Source organism: Lepidochelys kempii, chromosome 5 (genome assembly GCF_965140285.1).
Source record: "Lepidochelys kempii isolate rLepKem1 chromosome 5, rLepKem1.hap1, whole genome shotgun sequence".
Taxonomy (NCBI): domain Eukaryota; kingdom Metazoa; phylum Chordata; order Testudines; family Cheloniidae; genus Lepidochelys; species Lepidochelys kempii.
In genome coordinates this window covers 129,604,205-129,622,237 of record NC_136384.1, presented here as the reverse complement: position 1 = coordinate 129,622,237, position 18,033 = coordinate 129,604,205, and the positions used below count along the sequence as shown (strand labels likewise).

The following is an 18,033-nucleotide window of genomic DNA, read 5'->3' as shown; positions in this document are numbered from 1 at the left end:
TAGCATGAAGTGACCCTCACTCTAAATTTGCTTACTTATACTTGTGACATTCTATACCTCGGGGGAACACCCAGCACCACCATGTTCATCCTTATAACAGAATTGTGTGGTGTCTAATGCAAAGTTTGTCATGTCGAGTGTCTTCGGAAGGCTCATGATGTAGGAGCACTGTTGTTATGGTAATGTTATAATAATCATTGTTATAGTAATATTATAGGTTGTAATTTCATGTATATAGTTATGAGGCTGAAAATGTGTCCTCATGGCTTAAAGCAAGCCCAGGCAAAAACTCTCCAGAAGCAGAGGGGCAGTTCACACCTCATCAGGGCATGTATGGGAAAAACCCAGCTCAGCATCACAGGAACAAAGGACATTGGCCTAGGAAACAACAAAGGATCTGTTGGACTCTCAAGTGAGTCACCCGCCTTCCTTTGGTCAGTTTGGGACAGTGATGAGGTAATGCTTAACAGTGATCAATGGCTCCATGTCTAGTTAGCAGCCGGTATCAAGTGGAGTGCCCCAAGGGTCAGTCCTAGGGCCGGTTTTGTTCAATATCTTCATTAATGATCTGGAGGATGGCGTGGATTGCACCCTCAGCAAATCTGCAGATGACACTAAACTGGGAGGAGTGGTAGATACGGTGGCAGGTAGCTGGAGGGAAGGGATACGATACAGAAGGCCCTAGACAAATTAGAGGATTGGGCCAAAAGAAATCTGATGACGTTCAACAAGGACAAGTGCAGAGTCCTGCACTTAGGATGGAAGAATCCAATGCACTGCTACAGACGAGGGACTGAGTGGCTAGGCAGCAGTTCTGCAGAAAAGGACCTAGGGGTTACAGTAGACGAGAAGCTGGATATGAGTCAATAGTATGTCCTTTTTGCCAAGAAAGCTAATGGCACTTTGGGTAGGAGCATTGCCCACAGATTGAGGGACGTGATCATTCCCTTCTATTCAGCATTGGTGAGGCCTCCTCTGGAGTACTATGTCCAGTTCTGGGCCCCACACTACAAGAAGGATGTGGAAAAATTGGAAAGAGTATAGCGGAGGGCAACAAAAATGATTAGGGGACTGAAACACATGACTTGAGGGGAGGCTGAGGGAACTGGGATTGTTTAGTCTGCAGAAGAGAAGAATGAGGGGGGATTTGATAGCTGCTTTCAACTACCTGAAAGGGGGTTCCAAAGAGGATGGATCTAGACTGTTCTCAGTGGTAGCTGATGACAGAACAAGGAGTAATGGTCTCAAGTTACAGTGGGGGAGGTTTAGGTTGCATATTAGGAAAAACTTTCACTAGGAGGGTGATGAAGCACTAGAATGGGTTACCCAGGGAGGTGGTAGAATCTCCTTCCTTAGAGGTTTTTAAGGTCAGGCTTGACAAAGCCCTGGTTGGGATGATTTAGTTGGGGACTGGTCCTGCTTTGAGCAGGGGGTTGGACTAGATGACCTCCTGAGGTCCCTTCCAACCCTGATATTCTATGATTCAATGACTTGGGGGCCGGGGGGGGGGGGAGCAGCACAAAGCCAAGAGAGAAGAAAGGACATGATAAAAGGGAGAGACGTTTGCCATGCTCTTCCTCTCTCTTCCACCTACACCAGGGGGTTCTCACAGCAGAGCAGGGTAAGGCTGGTTCCCAGAGTCAAGGATTGGAATGACCTAGCAGATCACTGGTCCAGCCAACACCAGAGGGGAACATCACAATGCTTAAGAGCAATACTGTTTATATTTTTGCGCTGGATTTTTTAAAATGTCAACATTAATTCTCCATCTTTGTTATTCCAAATAAATTTATTTTTAAAGACAACTGTTGAATCTAACCACAATTTGACAACTGCAAAACATCCAGTTCTAAGGAAGCTATATAAGAAATATATAGATTAATGTCCTTGTGGCCCTGTAACTTCTACCTTCTCAAACAAAGATAGAAGAAAATGCTTAAATTCAATGCATTAGTAACAGCACTATGGTGGACATATCTGGGTCATGGAGACTTAAGAATTCTGGTTGGATTTTATTCCTGACTGCTATCTAGTAGATTGGATAAAGCAGATTTACAAGAAAAAAGTATCACCTGATTATCAAACATAAAACAATTTGTTCATTTCAATTTTTTGAGGTAGTTCAAACATTTACATTTGCAATCATGGTATGGTTATAACCTTAAAAGACACCGGGCTCACTTCTGTTCAGTTGAAGTTATTTTTTCCACATCACTTAATCATTTATCTTTTAGGTCCTCCTGCTGAATTCAGTTTGTTGTAGATCACTGAGCATGTCAAGTTCTATTTTACTAGACTTTGTAACATGCACTCCCAATGAGCAGCTCATGCTGTCTCAATGTCTTGCAGATCCCCTGGTTAAGAGCAGGATTCAAGCAATAGGTAGCTCTTATAAATGTGGCTGTAATTATGCATGTTAATTCAGAATTACGTACTTCCATTCACACACACCATACAAGCTCCCTAGGAAATTTCATTTCCTGACAGTAGGAAGACTGCTCTCCTAGAGTAGCAGCCGTGTTAGTCTGTATTCACAAAAAGAAAAGGAGTACTAGTGGCACCTTAGAGACTAAGGAATTTATTTGAGCATAAGCTTTCGTGAGCTACAGCTCACTTCATCGGATGCTTATGCTCAAATAAATTGGTTAGTTTCTAAGGTGCCACTAGTACTCCTTTTCTTTTTGCTCTCCTAGAGTAACTCAAGTAACATTGACAGGTTTCAGAGTAACAGCCGTGTTAGTCTGTATTCGCAAAAAGAAAAGGAGGACTTGTGGCACCTTAGAGACTAACCAATTTATTAGAGCATAAGCTTTCGTGAGCTACAGCTCACTTCTTCAGATGCATATCGTGGAAACTGCAGCAGGCTTTATATATACACAGAGAATATGAAACAATACCTATTCCCACCCCACTGTCCTGCTGGTAATAGCTTATCTAAAGTGATTTCCAGCACAAATCCAGGTTTTCTCACCCTCCACCCCCCCACACAAATTCACTCTCCTGCTGGTGATAGCCCATCCAAAGTGATAACTCTTTACACAATGTGCATGACAATTAAGCTGGGCTATTTCCTGCATAAATCCAGGTTCTCACATCCCCCCCACCCCCATACACACACAAACTCACTCTCCTGCTGGTAATAGCTCATCCAAACTGACCACTCTTCAAGTTAAAATCCAAGTTAAACCAGAACATCTGGGGGGGGGGGGGTAGGAAAAAACAAGAGGAAACAGGCTACCTTGCATAATGACTTAGCCACTCCAAGTCTCTATTTAAGCCTAAATTAATAGTATCCAATTTGCAAATGAATTCCAATTCAGCAGTTTCTCGCTGGAGTCTGGATTTGAAGTTTTTTTGTTTTAAGATAGCGACCTTCATGTCTGTGATCGCGTGACCAGAGAGATTGAAGTGTTCTCCGACTGGTTTATGAATGTTATAATTCTTGACATCTGATTTGTGTCCATTTATTCTTTTACGTAGAGACTGTCCAGTTTGACCAATGTACATGGCAGAGGGGCATTGCTGGCACATGATGGCATATATCACATTGGTGGATGTGCAGGTGAACGAGCCTCTGATAGTGTGGCTGATGTTATTAGGCCCTGTGATGGTGTCCCCTGAATAGATATGTGGGCACAGTTGGCAACGGGCTTTGTTGCAAGGATAAGTTCCTGGGTTAGTGGTTCTGTTGTGTGGTATGTGGTTGTTGGTGAGTATTTGCTTCAGGTTGCGGGGCTGTCTGTAGGCAAGGACTGGCCTGTCTCCCAAGATTTGTGAGAGTGTTGGGTCATCCTTTAGGATAGGTTGTAGATCCTTAATAATGCGTTGGAGGGGTTTTAGTTGGGGGCTGAAGGTGACGGCTAGTGGCGTTCTGTTATTTTCTTCGTTAGGCCTGTCCTGTAGTAGGTAACTTCTGGGAACTCTTCTGGCTCTATCAATCTGTTTCTTTACTTCTGCAGGTGGGTATTGTAGTTGTAAGAAAGCTTGACAGAGATCTTGTAGGTGTTTGTCTCTGTCTGAGGGGTTGGAGCAAATGCGGTTGTATCGCAGAGCTTGGCTGTAGACGATGGATCGTGTGGTGTGGTCAGGGTGAAAGCTGGAGGCATGCAGGTAGGAATAGCGGTCAGTAGGTTTCCGGTATAGGGTGGTGTTTATGTGACCATTGTTTATTAGCACTGTAGTGTCCAGGAAGTGGATCTCTTGTGTGGACTGGACCAGGCTGAGGTTGGTGGTGGGATGGAAATTGTTGAAATCATGGTGGAATTCCTCAAGGGCTTCTTTTCCATGGGTCCAGATGATGAAGATGTCATCAATATAGCGCAAGTAGAGTAGGGGCTTTAGGGGACGAGAGCTGAGGAAGCGTTGTTCTAAATCAGCCATAAAAATGTTGGCATACTGTGGGGCCATGCGGGTACCCATAGCAGTGCCGCTGATCTGAAGGTATACATTGTCCCCAAATGTGAAGTAGTTATGGGTAAGGACAAAGTCACAAAGTTCAGCCACCAGGTTAGCCGTGACATTATCGGGGATAGTGTTCTTGACGGCTTGTAGTCCATCTTTGTGTGGAATGTTGGTGTAGAGGGCTTCTACATCCATAGTGGCCAGGATGGTGTTATCAGGAAGATCACCGATGGATTGTAGTTTCCTCAGGAAGTCAGTGGTGTCTCGAAGGTAGCTGGGAGTGCTGGTAGCGTAGGGCCTGAGGAGGGAGTCTACATAGCCAGACAATCCTGCTGTCAGGGTGCCAATGCCTGAGATGATGGGGCGCCCAGGATTTCCAGGTTTATGGATCTTGGGTAGTAGATAGAATATCACTTTAGATAAGCTATTACCAGCAGGACAGTGGGGTGGGAATAGGTATTGTTTCATATTCTCTGTGTATATATAAAGCCTGCTGCAGTTTCCACGATATGCATCTGAAGAAGTGAGCTGTAGCTCACGAAAGCTTATGCTCGAATAAATTGGTTAGTCTCTAAGGTGCCACAAGTCCTCCTTTTCTTTTTGCGAATACAGACTAACACGGCTGTTACTCTGAAACCTGTCATTATGCAAGGCACTGCATTTAGCCGTATGGAGTGGAAATCTATCAACTGCATGAAAAAACTTGTACAGATACAGACAGACATCATCTTCCTTTCCAAATGCAAACAGATGGACATCGTACCAAAAGGACTGAAGGTAAAAAATCCATTACAATCTACATACCACACAGACTATGCTGACAGCTTATGCCACACGCTCTCAAAGAAACTGCGGAATCACCTGATCAACATCCTCTACAGCAAACAGGGAAAGATTAAGAATGAGCTCTCAAAAATGGATACTCTCATAAAAAAACAACCTTCCACACAAACTTCCTCGTGGCTGGATTTTACTAAAACTAGACAAGCCATTTACAACGCACACTTTGCTTCTCTACAAAAGAAAAAGGACACTAAACTTTCTAAACTACTACATGCTACAAGGGGCCACAGCAATGGTTCCCTCAACCCACCTAGCAATATTGTTAACCTATCCAACTATACTCTCAGCCCAGCAGAAGGAGCTGTTCTATCTCGGGGCCTCTCCTTCTGCCCCTCCACCCCCACGAACATGATACAGTTCTGTGGTGACCTAGAATCCTATTTTCGACGTCTCCGACTCAAGGAATATTTCCAAAATACCTCTGAACAGCATACTAATCCACAGAGGTCTCCCAACCAACACTACAGAAAGAGGGATTCTAGGTGGACTCCTCCTGAAGGTCGAAACAGCAGACTGGACTTCTACATAGAGTGCTTCCGCCGACGTGCACGGGCTGAAATTGTGGAAAAGCAGCATCACTTGCCCCATAACCTCAGCCATGCGGAACGCAATGCCATCCACAGCCTCAGAAACAACTCTGACATCATAATCAAAAAGGCTGACAAAGGAGGTGCTGTTGTCGTCATGAATAGGTCGGAATATGAACAAGAGGCTGCTCGGCAGCTCTCCAACACGAGTTTCTACAAGCCATTACCCTCTGATCCCACTGAGAGTTACCAAAAGCAACTACAGCATTTGCTCAAGAAACTTCCTGAAAAAGCACAAGATCAAATCCGCACAGACACACCCCTGGAACCCCGACCTGGGATATTCTATCTACTACCCAAGATCCATAAACCTGGAAATCCTGGGCGCCCCATCATCTCAGGCATTGGCACCCTGACAGCAGGATTGTCTGGCTATGTAGACTCCCTCCTCAGGCCCTACGCTACCAGCACTCCCAGCTACCTTCGAGACACCACTGACTTCCTGAGGAAACTACAATCCATCGGTGATCTTCCTGATAACACCATCCTGGCCACTATGGATGTAGAAGCCCTCTACACCAACATTCCACACAAAGATGGACTACAAGCCGTCAAGAACACTATCCCCGATAATGTCACGGCTAACCTGGTGGCTGAACTTTGTGACTTTGTCCTTACCCATAACTACTTCACATTTGGGGACAATGTATACCTTCAGATCAGCGGCACTGCTATGGGTACCCGCATGGCCCCACAGTATGCCAACATTTTTATGGCTGATTTAGAACAACGCTTCCTCAGCTCTCGTCCCCTAAAGCCCCTACTCTACTTGCGCTATATTGATGACATCTTCATCATCTGGACCCATGGAAAAGAAGCCCTTGAGGAATTCCACCATGATTTCAACAATTTCCATCCCACCACCAACCTCAGCCTGGTCCAGTCCACACAAGAGATCCACTTCCTGGACACTACAGTGCTAATAAACAATGGTCACATAAACACCACCCTATACCGGAAACCTACTGACCGCTATTCCTACCTGCATGCCTCCAGCTTTCACCCTGACCACACCACACGATCCATCGTCTACAGCCAAGCTCTGCGATACAACCGCATTTGCTCCAACCCCTCAGACAGAGACAAACACCTACAAGATCTCTGTCAAGCTTTCTTACAACTACAATACCCACCTGCAGAAGTAAAGAAACAGATTGATAGAGCCAGAAGAGTTCCCAGAAGTTACCTACTACAGGACAGGCCTAACGAAGAAAATAACAGAACGCCACTAGCCGTCACCTTCAGCCCCCAACTAAAACCCCTCCAACGCATTATTAAGGATCTACAACCTATCCTAAAGGATGACCCAACACTCTCACAAATCTTGGGAGACAGGCCAGTCCTTGCCTACAGACAGCCCCGCAACCTGAAGCAAATACTCACCAACAACCACATACCACACAACAGAACCACTAACCCAGGAACTTATCCTTGCAACAAAGCCCGTTGCCAACTGTGCCCACATATCTATTCAGGGGACACCATCACAGGGCCTAATAACATCAGCCACACTATCAGAGGCTCGTTCACCTGCACATCCACCAATGTGATATATGCCATCATGTGCCAGCAATGCCCCTCTGCCATGTACATTGGTCAAACTGGACAGTCTCTACGTAAAAGAATAAATGGACACAAATCAGATGTCAAGAATTATAACATTCATAAACCAGTCGGAGAACACTTCAATCTCTCTGGTCACGCGATCACAGACATGAAGGTCGCTATCTTAAAACAAAAAAACTTCAAATCCAGACTCCAGCGAGAAACTGCTGAATTGGAATTCATTTGCAAATTGGATACTATTAATTTAGGCTTAAATAGAGACTTGGAGTGGCTAAGTCATTATGCAAGGTAGCCTGTTTCCTCTTGTTTTTTCCTACCCCCCCCCCCAGATGTTCTGGTTTAACTTGGATTTTAACTTGAAGAGTGGTCAGTTTGGATGAGCTATTACCAGCAGGAGAGTGAGTTTGTGTGTGTATGGGGGTGGGGGGGATGTGAGAACCTGGATTTATGCAGGAAATAGCCCAGCTTAATTGTCATGCACATTGTGTAAAGAGTTATCACTTTGGATGGGCTATCACCAGCAGGAGAGTGAATTTGTGTGGGGGGGTGGAGGGTGAGAAAACCTGGATTTGTGCTGGAAATCACTTTAGATAAGCTATTACCAGCAGGACAGTGGGGTGGGAATAGGTATTGTTTCATATTCTCTGTGTATATATAAAGCCTGCTGCAGTTTCCACGATATGCATCTGAAGAAGTGAGCTGTAGCTCACGAAAGCTTATGCTCTAATAAATTGGTTAGTCTCTAAGGTGCCACAAGTCCTCCTTTTCTTTTTTCTTCAAGTAACATTACGTAATTCATTTGTATTTCCACTGAAACACTGAGGATCTCAAAGAATAATATAAAACAAAATTTTGACCAAGCTCCATGAGATAATTATGTAAGACACTATTTTATGGTATAAATCACAGGAAAGAGTTTCAAAAAGTCTTATTTAACTTAAAAAGGGGGAGGATTCATCTTTAGCTCTCATTTCTTTCCACTCTCTCCACTCTGAGCCTTCTTTCTCATCCTGCTCTTTTCACTTTTATTCCACTCTGCTGTTCCTTTTCCATGTTATTGCTTATGTCTTTACATCCATCCTGCCCTGGAGTGAGACCTGCTCACTTTACACAAATCCACGCTTAAAACTCACTTCAGTGACACACATAATGGAAACCTATGTAAAACCTCACAGCCAAAAATGGGAGGAAGGGGTTAGTGAATTTCCCTGGACAAAGCTAGAATTATCCGTCCCCCAGGGAAGTTCATAAGCTGTCAGTTGGCAGGGAGGGGCTGACAGCTGGGCCTGCCTCATTAAGGACACAAGCCTTTTAGCCTCTGAGTTAAAGAAGAAGCCTTTTGATTCAGGGATGAACAAAAAGTCTTCCTGGAATCTAGGCCAAGATGATCTCTGCATACTGGGTATATGTGGCCACTCAGTGGCCACATCTTCCATTACGTTGGGTAGCTTTGTACTGCTCCATTGGTCAAAAGCTGCCTCAGAACCAGCTGCCCCAGTGACAAGAGAGTCTTCATACAAAATAGGAAATGACTGCCTAGGAAGGAGTAGTTCAGAAAGTGGGAGTCAAAGTGGATCACAAACTAAATGAGTCAGCAGTGTAACAGTGGTGCAAAAAAAGCAAACACTCTGGGATGTATTAGCAGGAGTGTTGAAAGCAAGACACCAAAGGTAATTCTTCCACTCTATTCCATGCTGATTAGGTCTCAACTGGAATATTGTGTCAATTCTGGGTGCCACATTTCAGGAAAGATGTGAACAAATTGGAGAAAATCTAGAGAAGAGCAACAAACAGGATTAAAGATCTAGAAAATATGACCTATGAAAGATGACTGAAAAAAACTGGGTTTGGTTTGTCTGGAGAAGAGAGAACCAAGAGGGGACACGATAACAGTTTTCATAAAAGGTTGTTACAGGGAGGAGGGAGGTAAAATGTTCTGGTTAACCTCTAAGGATAGGACAAGAAGCAATGTGCTTAAATTGAAGCAAGGGCAGTTCAGATTGGACACTAGGAAAAACTTCCTAACTATCAGGTTAAGCACTGGAATAAATTGCCTAGGGAGCTGGTGGAATCTTGGTCATTGGAGATTTTTAAGAGCAGGTTAGACAAACACTTGTCAGGGATTGTCTAGATAATACTTAGTCCTGCCATGAGTGCAGGGGACTGGACTAGATGACCTCTTGGGGTCCCTACCAGTCTTTTGATTCTGTGATTCCCCAAGTATAAGGGAATATTTTGTCATCACAGAGCTATGTTAGCATCCTTTACACCAGGCTTCCTCTTAGACTACGACATAAGAATGGCTGGGCTTCCCTCATATCAAACTACCAAAACAACTCCTTGGGCCCAGTGACAACCCACATCAAATGTAAACTGGTGTGACAGGGTCGGGCCAGAAGGCTACAGGAGAGTAACAGAAGGCAGATATATTAGCCCCAGGTTAAGTAGGTCCCTTTTCCCTGGGTAAGGTAACAGGGAAGGTTCCAGAAAAATCAGGAACTTTCTGGAAACAATTAAGGCAGACAGGCTGATTAGAACACCTGCAGCCAATCAAGAAGCTGCTAGACTCAATTAAGGCAGGCTAATCAAGGCACCTGGGTTTAAAAAGGAGCTCGCTTCAGTTTGTGGTGCATGTGCGAGGAGCTGGGAGCAAGAGGTGCAAGACGCTGAGAGTCAGAAGGCGTACTACTGGAAGACTGAGAAATACAAGCATTATCAAGACATCAGGACGAAGGTCCTATGGTGAGAAGAAAGAAAGTGTTGGGAGGAGGCCGTGTGGAAGTAGCCCAGGGAGTTGTAGCTGTCACGCAGCTGTTATGGAGCCACTGTAGACAGCTGTAATCCACAGGCCCCTGGCTGGAACCTGGAGTAGAGGGCGGGCCCGGGTTCCCCCCATCCCTCCAACTCCCTACTTGATACCGGAGTTGTTGAACTGGACTGTGGTCTCCACCAGAGGGGAAGGTCTCTGGCCTGTTCCCCAATCCACTAGGTGGATCAGCAGAGACTGCAGGGATTGTTGTTCTTCCTTTCCCTGTGCTGGCCAGTGATGAGGCTAACTGAGTGAATGGCAGATTTGAGCCACAAAAGTGGCCAAACTGAGGGCTGCCGTGAACCTCTGAGGCGAGAAAATCTGCCAATAAGCTCACGCCCCACCAAGGCAGAGGAGGAACTTTGTCACACTGGACAGATCTAAGAAGGGGATCGGAGAATAAAAAGTGGCTTCAATTTCACCACTGGTTGACTCCATTAGGAATCAACATGCGTTTTCATTTAATCCACATACCTAAAACACAAAGTCAATATCAGACATTAACTGAAGAGTTTCATTTTAGTTTTAGGCCTAAAATGTAACTCATCACTGCAGCAAATGCAACTGTGCTTTAAGCAAGCTAGTATTTTTGCAAAATAGTTCACCCCCCCCCCACAGTTATTTACATTTTACAGAAACAATCATCAACTTGCATGTCATTCGTAACATGCACACTTTGGGAAGTGAGCATTCATGTGTACCATCAACCTACAGCTGTCATCTTTCCATTCAGGAAGTCACTCAATCCAAACCACATATTTATGTCTAGCTAAGCTCCTTCCAGGCTCTCCTCTTTTCTGTCTTCTCATCTTGACACTGCATTTTCAGAGTCCTCTATCAACTATCTGGGCTCACCTCTTCCAAAAGAAGCCACTCCACTGCTCCTATGTCAGTTTCTATTAACTCTTCCCCTCAAAGTGATGAGCTCCCCAGTTCAGTTTCAGAATTTTCATTTAACATTTAACTTTAACGTACCTGAAAATTGATTTTAGCTTGAAGATTCCTTTGTCCTTCAAGTTATTCAGATACCTATGCTCTTATGACAAAGTAGAGCTGTCAGAATGTTTTTGTGCCACCTTTCAATATGATTTTATGAGCAAAGTAAGTTTCTAATCTACCTTCCCTATATTGTTCATTAAATTTGTATGATATAATATAGTTGAAGATAGATAACACTTGTGTACTCCTCCTGTTAGTGCAAGACTGGCTATGTCTGTGTACCCCCGCCGCTCATCCACCTCTCTAAGGCTTCTTCCAAAGAAAACGTGAAGATGACACTTTTCATTCTCATTTGTCTTTAAGGTGTAATAACCAACATAGGGCACAATACTGCAGCTGACGGCATATTATTCTACAAACAGATCATAAACAAGACCTTGCTGGCAGAACAGCAGCAACTCTGTGCAAAAGAAGTCAGCTCACTAACAAGCAAAGGTAGAGTTCCAAAAAAATTCATGATATGAAGAACAGATGGTGGCTGGATAAATCGAATGAGCTTCAACTTCTCGCTGAAACCCTTGATATACATGACTTCTTTAATGCTGTTAAAACCATTTATGGCCCATGCAGTTGAGGCCAACCCCCTTGAGATCTAAAGATGGAGGGGAGTTGATCAAAAAAATGGAAGCCATCAACGCACACTGGAACAACACTTCAAAGATCTCCTCAACCAGGATTCTGCTGTTGACGACAGCATCTTTACCTTCATCCCACAACACCCGATCAGAGATGAATTTGGAATACCTCCAACCCTGGAAGAAGTGTGCAGAGCTATTAAGCAGCTGAAGAACAAGGCATCTGCCGTTGATGGAATCGCTATAGAAATTTACAAGCAAGGGGAGAGGAACTCACCTCACAGCTACACAATTTTGCTTTGAAATCTGGAACCATGAAAAAATCCCGTTTGAATTTAGAGATGCTATGATTGTGACGATTTTCAAGGCTGTTCCTTCAAAAGGAGATAAATCTGACTGTGGAAATTATAGATGAATTTCTCTGTTAGCAACTGCAGGAAAGACTCGCAAGACTTCTCCTGAACCATCCCCATTCTGTCTTGCAGAAAACAGTGTGGGTTTAGACCATCATGAGGCACTACTGACATGATCCTCACTGCTCGCCAGCTGCAGGAAAAATATAGAGAACACAGACCACTATCCTGGGCGTTCATTGACCTGACAAAAGCCTTTGACTCCATTAACAGAGAAGTGTTGTGGAAAATCCTTCTGAAGTATGGATGTTCACTGAAATTTGTCACCATTCTTTAGCTCCTTCATGACGACATGCAAACGGTCATCCTCTGTAATGCATCTACTACAGCTTCCTTTTAAGGTTAAGACAGATGTTAAATAGGGCTGTGTCACTGCCCCAACGTTCTTCTCCATCTTCCTTGCTGCGACGCTTTATTTGATCACTGATAAGATACTGGTAGGAGTGCAGCTAATCTACTGAATGGATGGCAAGCTGTTGAACTTTGGCTGCTTCCAATCCAGAAGCAAAACATCATCCACTTCAGTCATCGAGCTTCAGTATGCTGATGATGCCATAGTGTGTGCTCACTCGGAATCAGATCTTCAAGCGATCAACATCTTTGCTGAAGCATATCAGAAAATGGGACTTGCACTTAACATCCAGAAGACAAAGGTCCTCCACCAGCAAGCTCCTGGTGCACAATTCCGAGCACCAGCAATATGGATCCACAATAACACTCTAGGGAATGTTGCATGCTTCCCATATCTTGGAAGCCACCTCTCACGGACATTGATGAAGAAATCCAGTACCATCTCAAATGGGCAAGCCAAGCTCTTGGTCATCTGAGAAAGAGGGTGTTTGAAGACTGCGACATCAGAACCAAAACCAAACTCATGGTCTTTAAAAGGGTTGTGATCCCCACCCTACAGTATGGGGCTGAAAAGTGGACAACATACAAGAGACCTCTTAAGGCTCTGGAGAAGTATCAATGCTGTATACATAACATTCTGCAATCAAAGGGGTGACAGACACACTAACATCAGCATCCTCTCGCAAGCTAATATTACGAGTATTGAGGCCATTATTATTTATCATCAATTTCACTGTGCAAGTCATATTGTCCGGATGCCCGATTCCAGACTGCCAAAACAAGTAGTCTCCTCACAATTCAGCCCAGGCAGAGAAACCTCATAGGAGGGCAGAAAAAATGTTACAGGGATGTCCTCAAGGCTTATAGGAGGAAATTCAACATTAAACATCAACTTGTGGGAATATATAACCCAGGACCGACAACAATGGAGGAACTGCTTGAGACAGGGAACTCAGCACTTTGAAAATCATATGTGACTACATGTAACGGAAGAACAGAAGTGATAGTGAGCTTGGTATGGCCCGAACTAATATCCCAAGGTCACCCGCCCTACTTGGAAACACACGCCTGCAATGTGGCAGAGTCTGCAGCTCCAGAATAGGTCTTATCAGTCATCAACGGACCCACAGATCATTTGAAATGGACAATCCATGAAAGACAATCATCCTCAACTTCAAGGGATTCCCAATGATATACATACACACACACACACCCCTATCTTTTTCCAGGCACCCAGGCATCATATTTAATACATTTATTGCAGACGCTACACACTGGACAGATTTTTTTCAGTTGACTACCTTAGCCTCAGTTACTCCTTGATCATTTTCCCCTTCAAAAGATCCTACTGCTTTTAGACTCAAGGGACAAGAAAAGTTCAAACTACTTTTAGCAAAATTTGTTACTTTATATCCATCATCTGAAACTACTCAAGGCATCATAGTTTTTAACTGGCCAAAACACAGTGTTTGCAAGCTTCAACTCACAACCAATCTCCTCCTTGAATGAGAAGTTTCTTATCCCTGCTAATTTTTGGTTAGCAGCTTCTCCTTCATCACAAATGAGTAATACATCTCCTCTGTAGAATTCAGAGGCAATCCAACTGGTACTCAAAGCTCCAGTTGCCAGAAGCTGGGAATGAGCGACAGGGGATGGATCACTTGATGATTACCTGTTCTGTTCATTCCCTCTTGGGGACCTGGCACTGATCACTGTCAGAAGACAGGATACTGGGCTAGATGGACCCTTGGTCTGACCCAGTAGGGCCACTCTTATGTTCTCATGATCTAAGCCCTGCTGTTCAACTCAGGGCACTAGAAGGATTTTTTAAAACCTGCAGAAGCCCTCCAGCAACCTATTAGCATTCAGATAACTTGAAATTACATTAACTAACCTAAACATATAATTGCCTTCAAGTCTCTCTTTAGAGAAAAAAATTATTTTGTATTCCAGTCATTTACGAGACTACCATAGTGGGCTGAATGACAAGAGACTCTGCTAAGAGAAAGAAATTTGCAGGTAAGAAATTTCTCATTCTGCTGCACAGCTTCTCTTCTCATTCATCACAAGTGTGTAGTAGTGAGCCGTGATTCACAGATATAGGGATAAAGGAAAAAGCAGACTTTGTTATTATGGTAGAATTATCAACAGAAATAAAAGTTGCCCCTAAAAAGCAAATCCTTGTAATTTAAGAAAGTATTTGAGATCCAATACAGTCATACCTTTTCCTACCAAAGGATGCTTGTATAGAGGAACAGAAGCCTAAATTGCAAGACTTCCTCTGATGAGCCTCAGACTTGTCTCCCACACTGTCAGGTATCTTGAAAACCTCCATGAGTATCCCAGATACTTAGCATGTAAATTGGTGCAAGACTTTAACATCTTGCCTGGTGCAACTTTGAGGCCTTAAGGCCTGGCATTTTGGTTGGAATGAGATGAACAAGGAACAATTGGTGTGGTCACTTCATATGCTTGAGATTTTTATTGCTCTAAGAATGCCCATTTATACCACCCTCTTCTAAAGGCGTGCTAAGGATTGAAACAAAATGGGATAACTATTTTCCAGGAATTATGGAAAGAAGAACTTACCTTGGGCATAAAGGTTTCTCAAGCTCTAAGAATAGCAAGGGCAGCTCCCCACTTTGTTATGGTGCTTAGTTGTAGGACCCATTGCTGTACAACAAAGAGCACTGTACAAAGATACAGGCTGTTAATTGTGGGTAGTCCAGGTTAATTGTAGGTGGTCCAGGTCCTAATGAAATGGGTTCCCTGCTATAAAAAGTCTAATCTTTCCTGGAGGTGTCACAGAAATGCCTTCTGGAGCAGTGGAGAACTAGGAGGAAGACCTGAATTCTTTTCTATATCCTTTGTATGAACTGTCCTGAAACACATTACATCTTTCTCTGCCTGAGGCATAATATCCATCGCCACAGAGAAGCTTTGACCTCTGGTTACTCCCAGGTTTGGGAGGAATAGGTACTTGTGCTTCAACTTGGAAGCCAGCCTCTAACAGGAGGTAGGAGGAAACTTGCCCAAAGGGAATGTTATGCATAACTGCTCATTACATGGTTTCTTGCACCTTTACTGGCCACTGTCAGACAGGATACTAGACTATGAACCACTGGTCTGACCCCACATGGACATGTCTATGTTTTCTTTTTCCAAATATGCAACTGATAGAGCTATCAAAGTAAGCTGAAGAGATAAGTACTTGGGGAATTCACCCTCTAGGTATGCGCTCCTCCCTTCAGGATTGTTTCCATAGTAAGTACACATGATTGGCCGAGAGTGAAAACTGGACTGGCTTTCAGCACATTTGTACTTGCCTGCCCACAAAGACCCATTTGGATGTGATCCACGAAAGACACTTAATTTTGCATTGCCTCTGGAGGAATTTTTGCAAGCACATTGAGAAATCCCTTTCAGGTGGTAATACTGTTGCATATCACCAGCTATTTACTGGGGATAACTGAGGATTTTGTTGGGGGATGGAGAAGATATCTAAAATTTCCTTGACAGCTTAAGTTTTCTCCCCTCTGCTAGGAGAATATAGTCTCTTCCTAAATATCCTAGGTGCTGGTAGCAAGCAACAGTTTTCTATGCTGGCTTTTACAGTGATGAATGAGGCCTCTATAAATTCTCAGCTACTAATTTCTTTAATGTTTCTCCATTGAGAAACATGTGCTACCATAACACTAAGAAAGTTTAGTTTGGTATTATTTCTTGAGTTACATGGAAGTCAGTAGCCCCTGGCACAGAGTGCCTCATTCATGGATTTACATATCAGACTTCAGTCACATCTCAACTTACTTGTGATGCCTACTTTATTTGATCATGTCTCTTGCCCTTTTGGTTAGCAGCTTGCCCCCATATCTATGAACCTTAATTTAAAACAGCATACAACAAACACTAATACACTTAATTTGGCGCATATGGTTCTCAGAACTCACCTTGACTGTCCTATCGGTTTGTACTGGTGTGTTGTGTTCTTGTTCCTAAAACCCTTAAACTGAAGTTTAAGTGTCTCCTGCTGACAGAGAAGAAACAGGATACTGCTGGATATCAGAAAAATAACTTTAATTGACTTACCTTTTTCATATGTAGGCATGTTCTCCTGAAGGAGTCTGCTAAGCTGGAACCCATTTAAATGCAAGAACCTTAGTTGTTCTCTCATTGTTTTCCCTTCTATAACAGAAAGTATAATATTCCCAACACTATTTCTTGAAATTGGAAGGCCAAGACCTATTGCCAACGTAGCAGCTAAATCCGTCTGTTGCACAAGTTCTGGCTGTTTTAAAGGGCCTAGAATAAGGAGGAGAATATTTACATTACAAAATTATTCCAATTTGGAAGGTGGAGCTGCAAGCTTGGGTAGTCTGCAAATTTGTTCACGTGTACTAGAGCAGATATGTTCCCAAACCAGGGTCTGTTTAAAAAAAAAAAAAAAAAAAAAAAAAAAAAACACCACGGGTTGATCACAGTCTAGCTCCTCTTCCTTTCCAGCTGCTGCAACACAACAGAGGACAGCAAAAGCGTTATTAAATTCTTATGTAACATTACTCTTCCACATTAGTAATTACTGTAGTTTTAACAAGCATGTATGTAATTATGAATACAACAGGGTAGTCCATGAAAACATCTTTGAACTAAGTTGTGGTCCACATTATGAAAGTGTATGACAATCCCTGTACTATATAATGACAGGTTTCAGAGCAGCAGCCGTGTTAGTCTGTATCCGCAAAAAGAAAAGGAGGACTTGTGGCACCTTAGAGACTAAGGAATTTATTTGAGCATAAGCTTTCGTGAGTTACAGCTCACTTCATTGGATGCATCCTGACACGCTCAGTGTCCCCAACACACTGTTGCCATAATATGTACCTAAAGGGTGCCATGTAAGGTATCATATGTAAACCAGTGAAACACCAGTCCTGGAAATCATTGTGGGTTGCATACAAAGACTTATGGGCATGCACTGGAAACAGGTTCTTAAAACATGTTTGGAAAGCAGTGCATAAACCCAGCCCGCCCTAGATAGAGAAACTTTGACCAGAGGGTTTACAGGCAGAGAACAATGAAAGGAAAATTACATAGAAGATAAACAAAGTAATCAAACCCAGAAGAGGAGCAAATTATTATGAGGATGTGAACTCCTTAGTTAGCACACTTGGGACCCCAGAGTCTGAACCCCGCTTCCCAGCAAGTAGGGTGACCCAGACAGCAAGTGTGAAAAAATTGGGACAGGGGTTGGAGGGTAATAGGAGCCTATATAAGAAAAAGACCCAAAAATCGGGACATCTGGTCACCCTACCAGCAGGTCACCCTGACTCTTAAGGCAAAGACAATGGACTTTGGAAAATACAAGGGAGCAAAAAGCCATTGGAGTTGTCTGTGACTTAGGAGACATAGGGAACAGAACCCTCTGAGCATATGAACATGCTATTCTCTTGGCCTTAAAGGCAGGAGCTGCTGGAAACTTGATCTAAGTGAGA

General features: G+C 43.5%; 1 protein-coding gene across 11 annotated transcripts in view; it reads right to left on the bottom strand.

The window, feature by feature from the left end:
- PIGG (phosphatidylinositol glycan anchor biosynthesis class G (EMM blood group)) overlaps positions 1-18,033 on the bottom strand; it is a 168,890-nt gene that overhangs the window by 118,774 nt on the left and 32,083 nt on the right. For 9 of the 11 annotated variants that reach the window (XM_073345856.2, XM_073345867.2, XM_073345857.2 and 6 more), the window contains one exon: positions 16,634-16,846. The exons of 1 other annotated variant lie outside the window; for it this stretch is intronic. In XM_073345856.2, the coding sequence (XP_073201957.1) occupies positions 16,634-16,846 (213 nt within the window). Of the gene's footprint in view, positions 1-16,494; positions 16,847-18,033 lie in introns of all 11 variants that reach the window. One more of the 11 variants, XM_073345869.2, reaches the window with a different exon arrangement.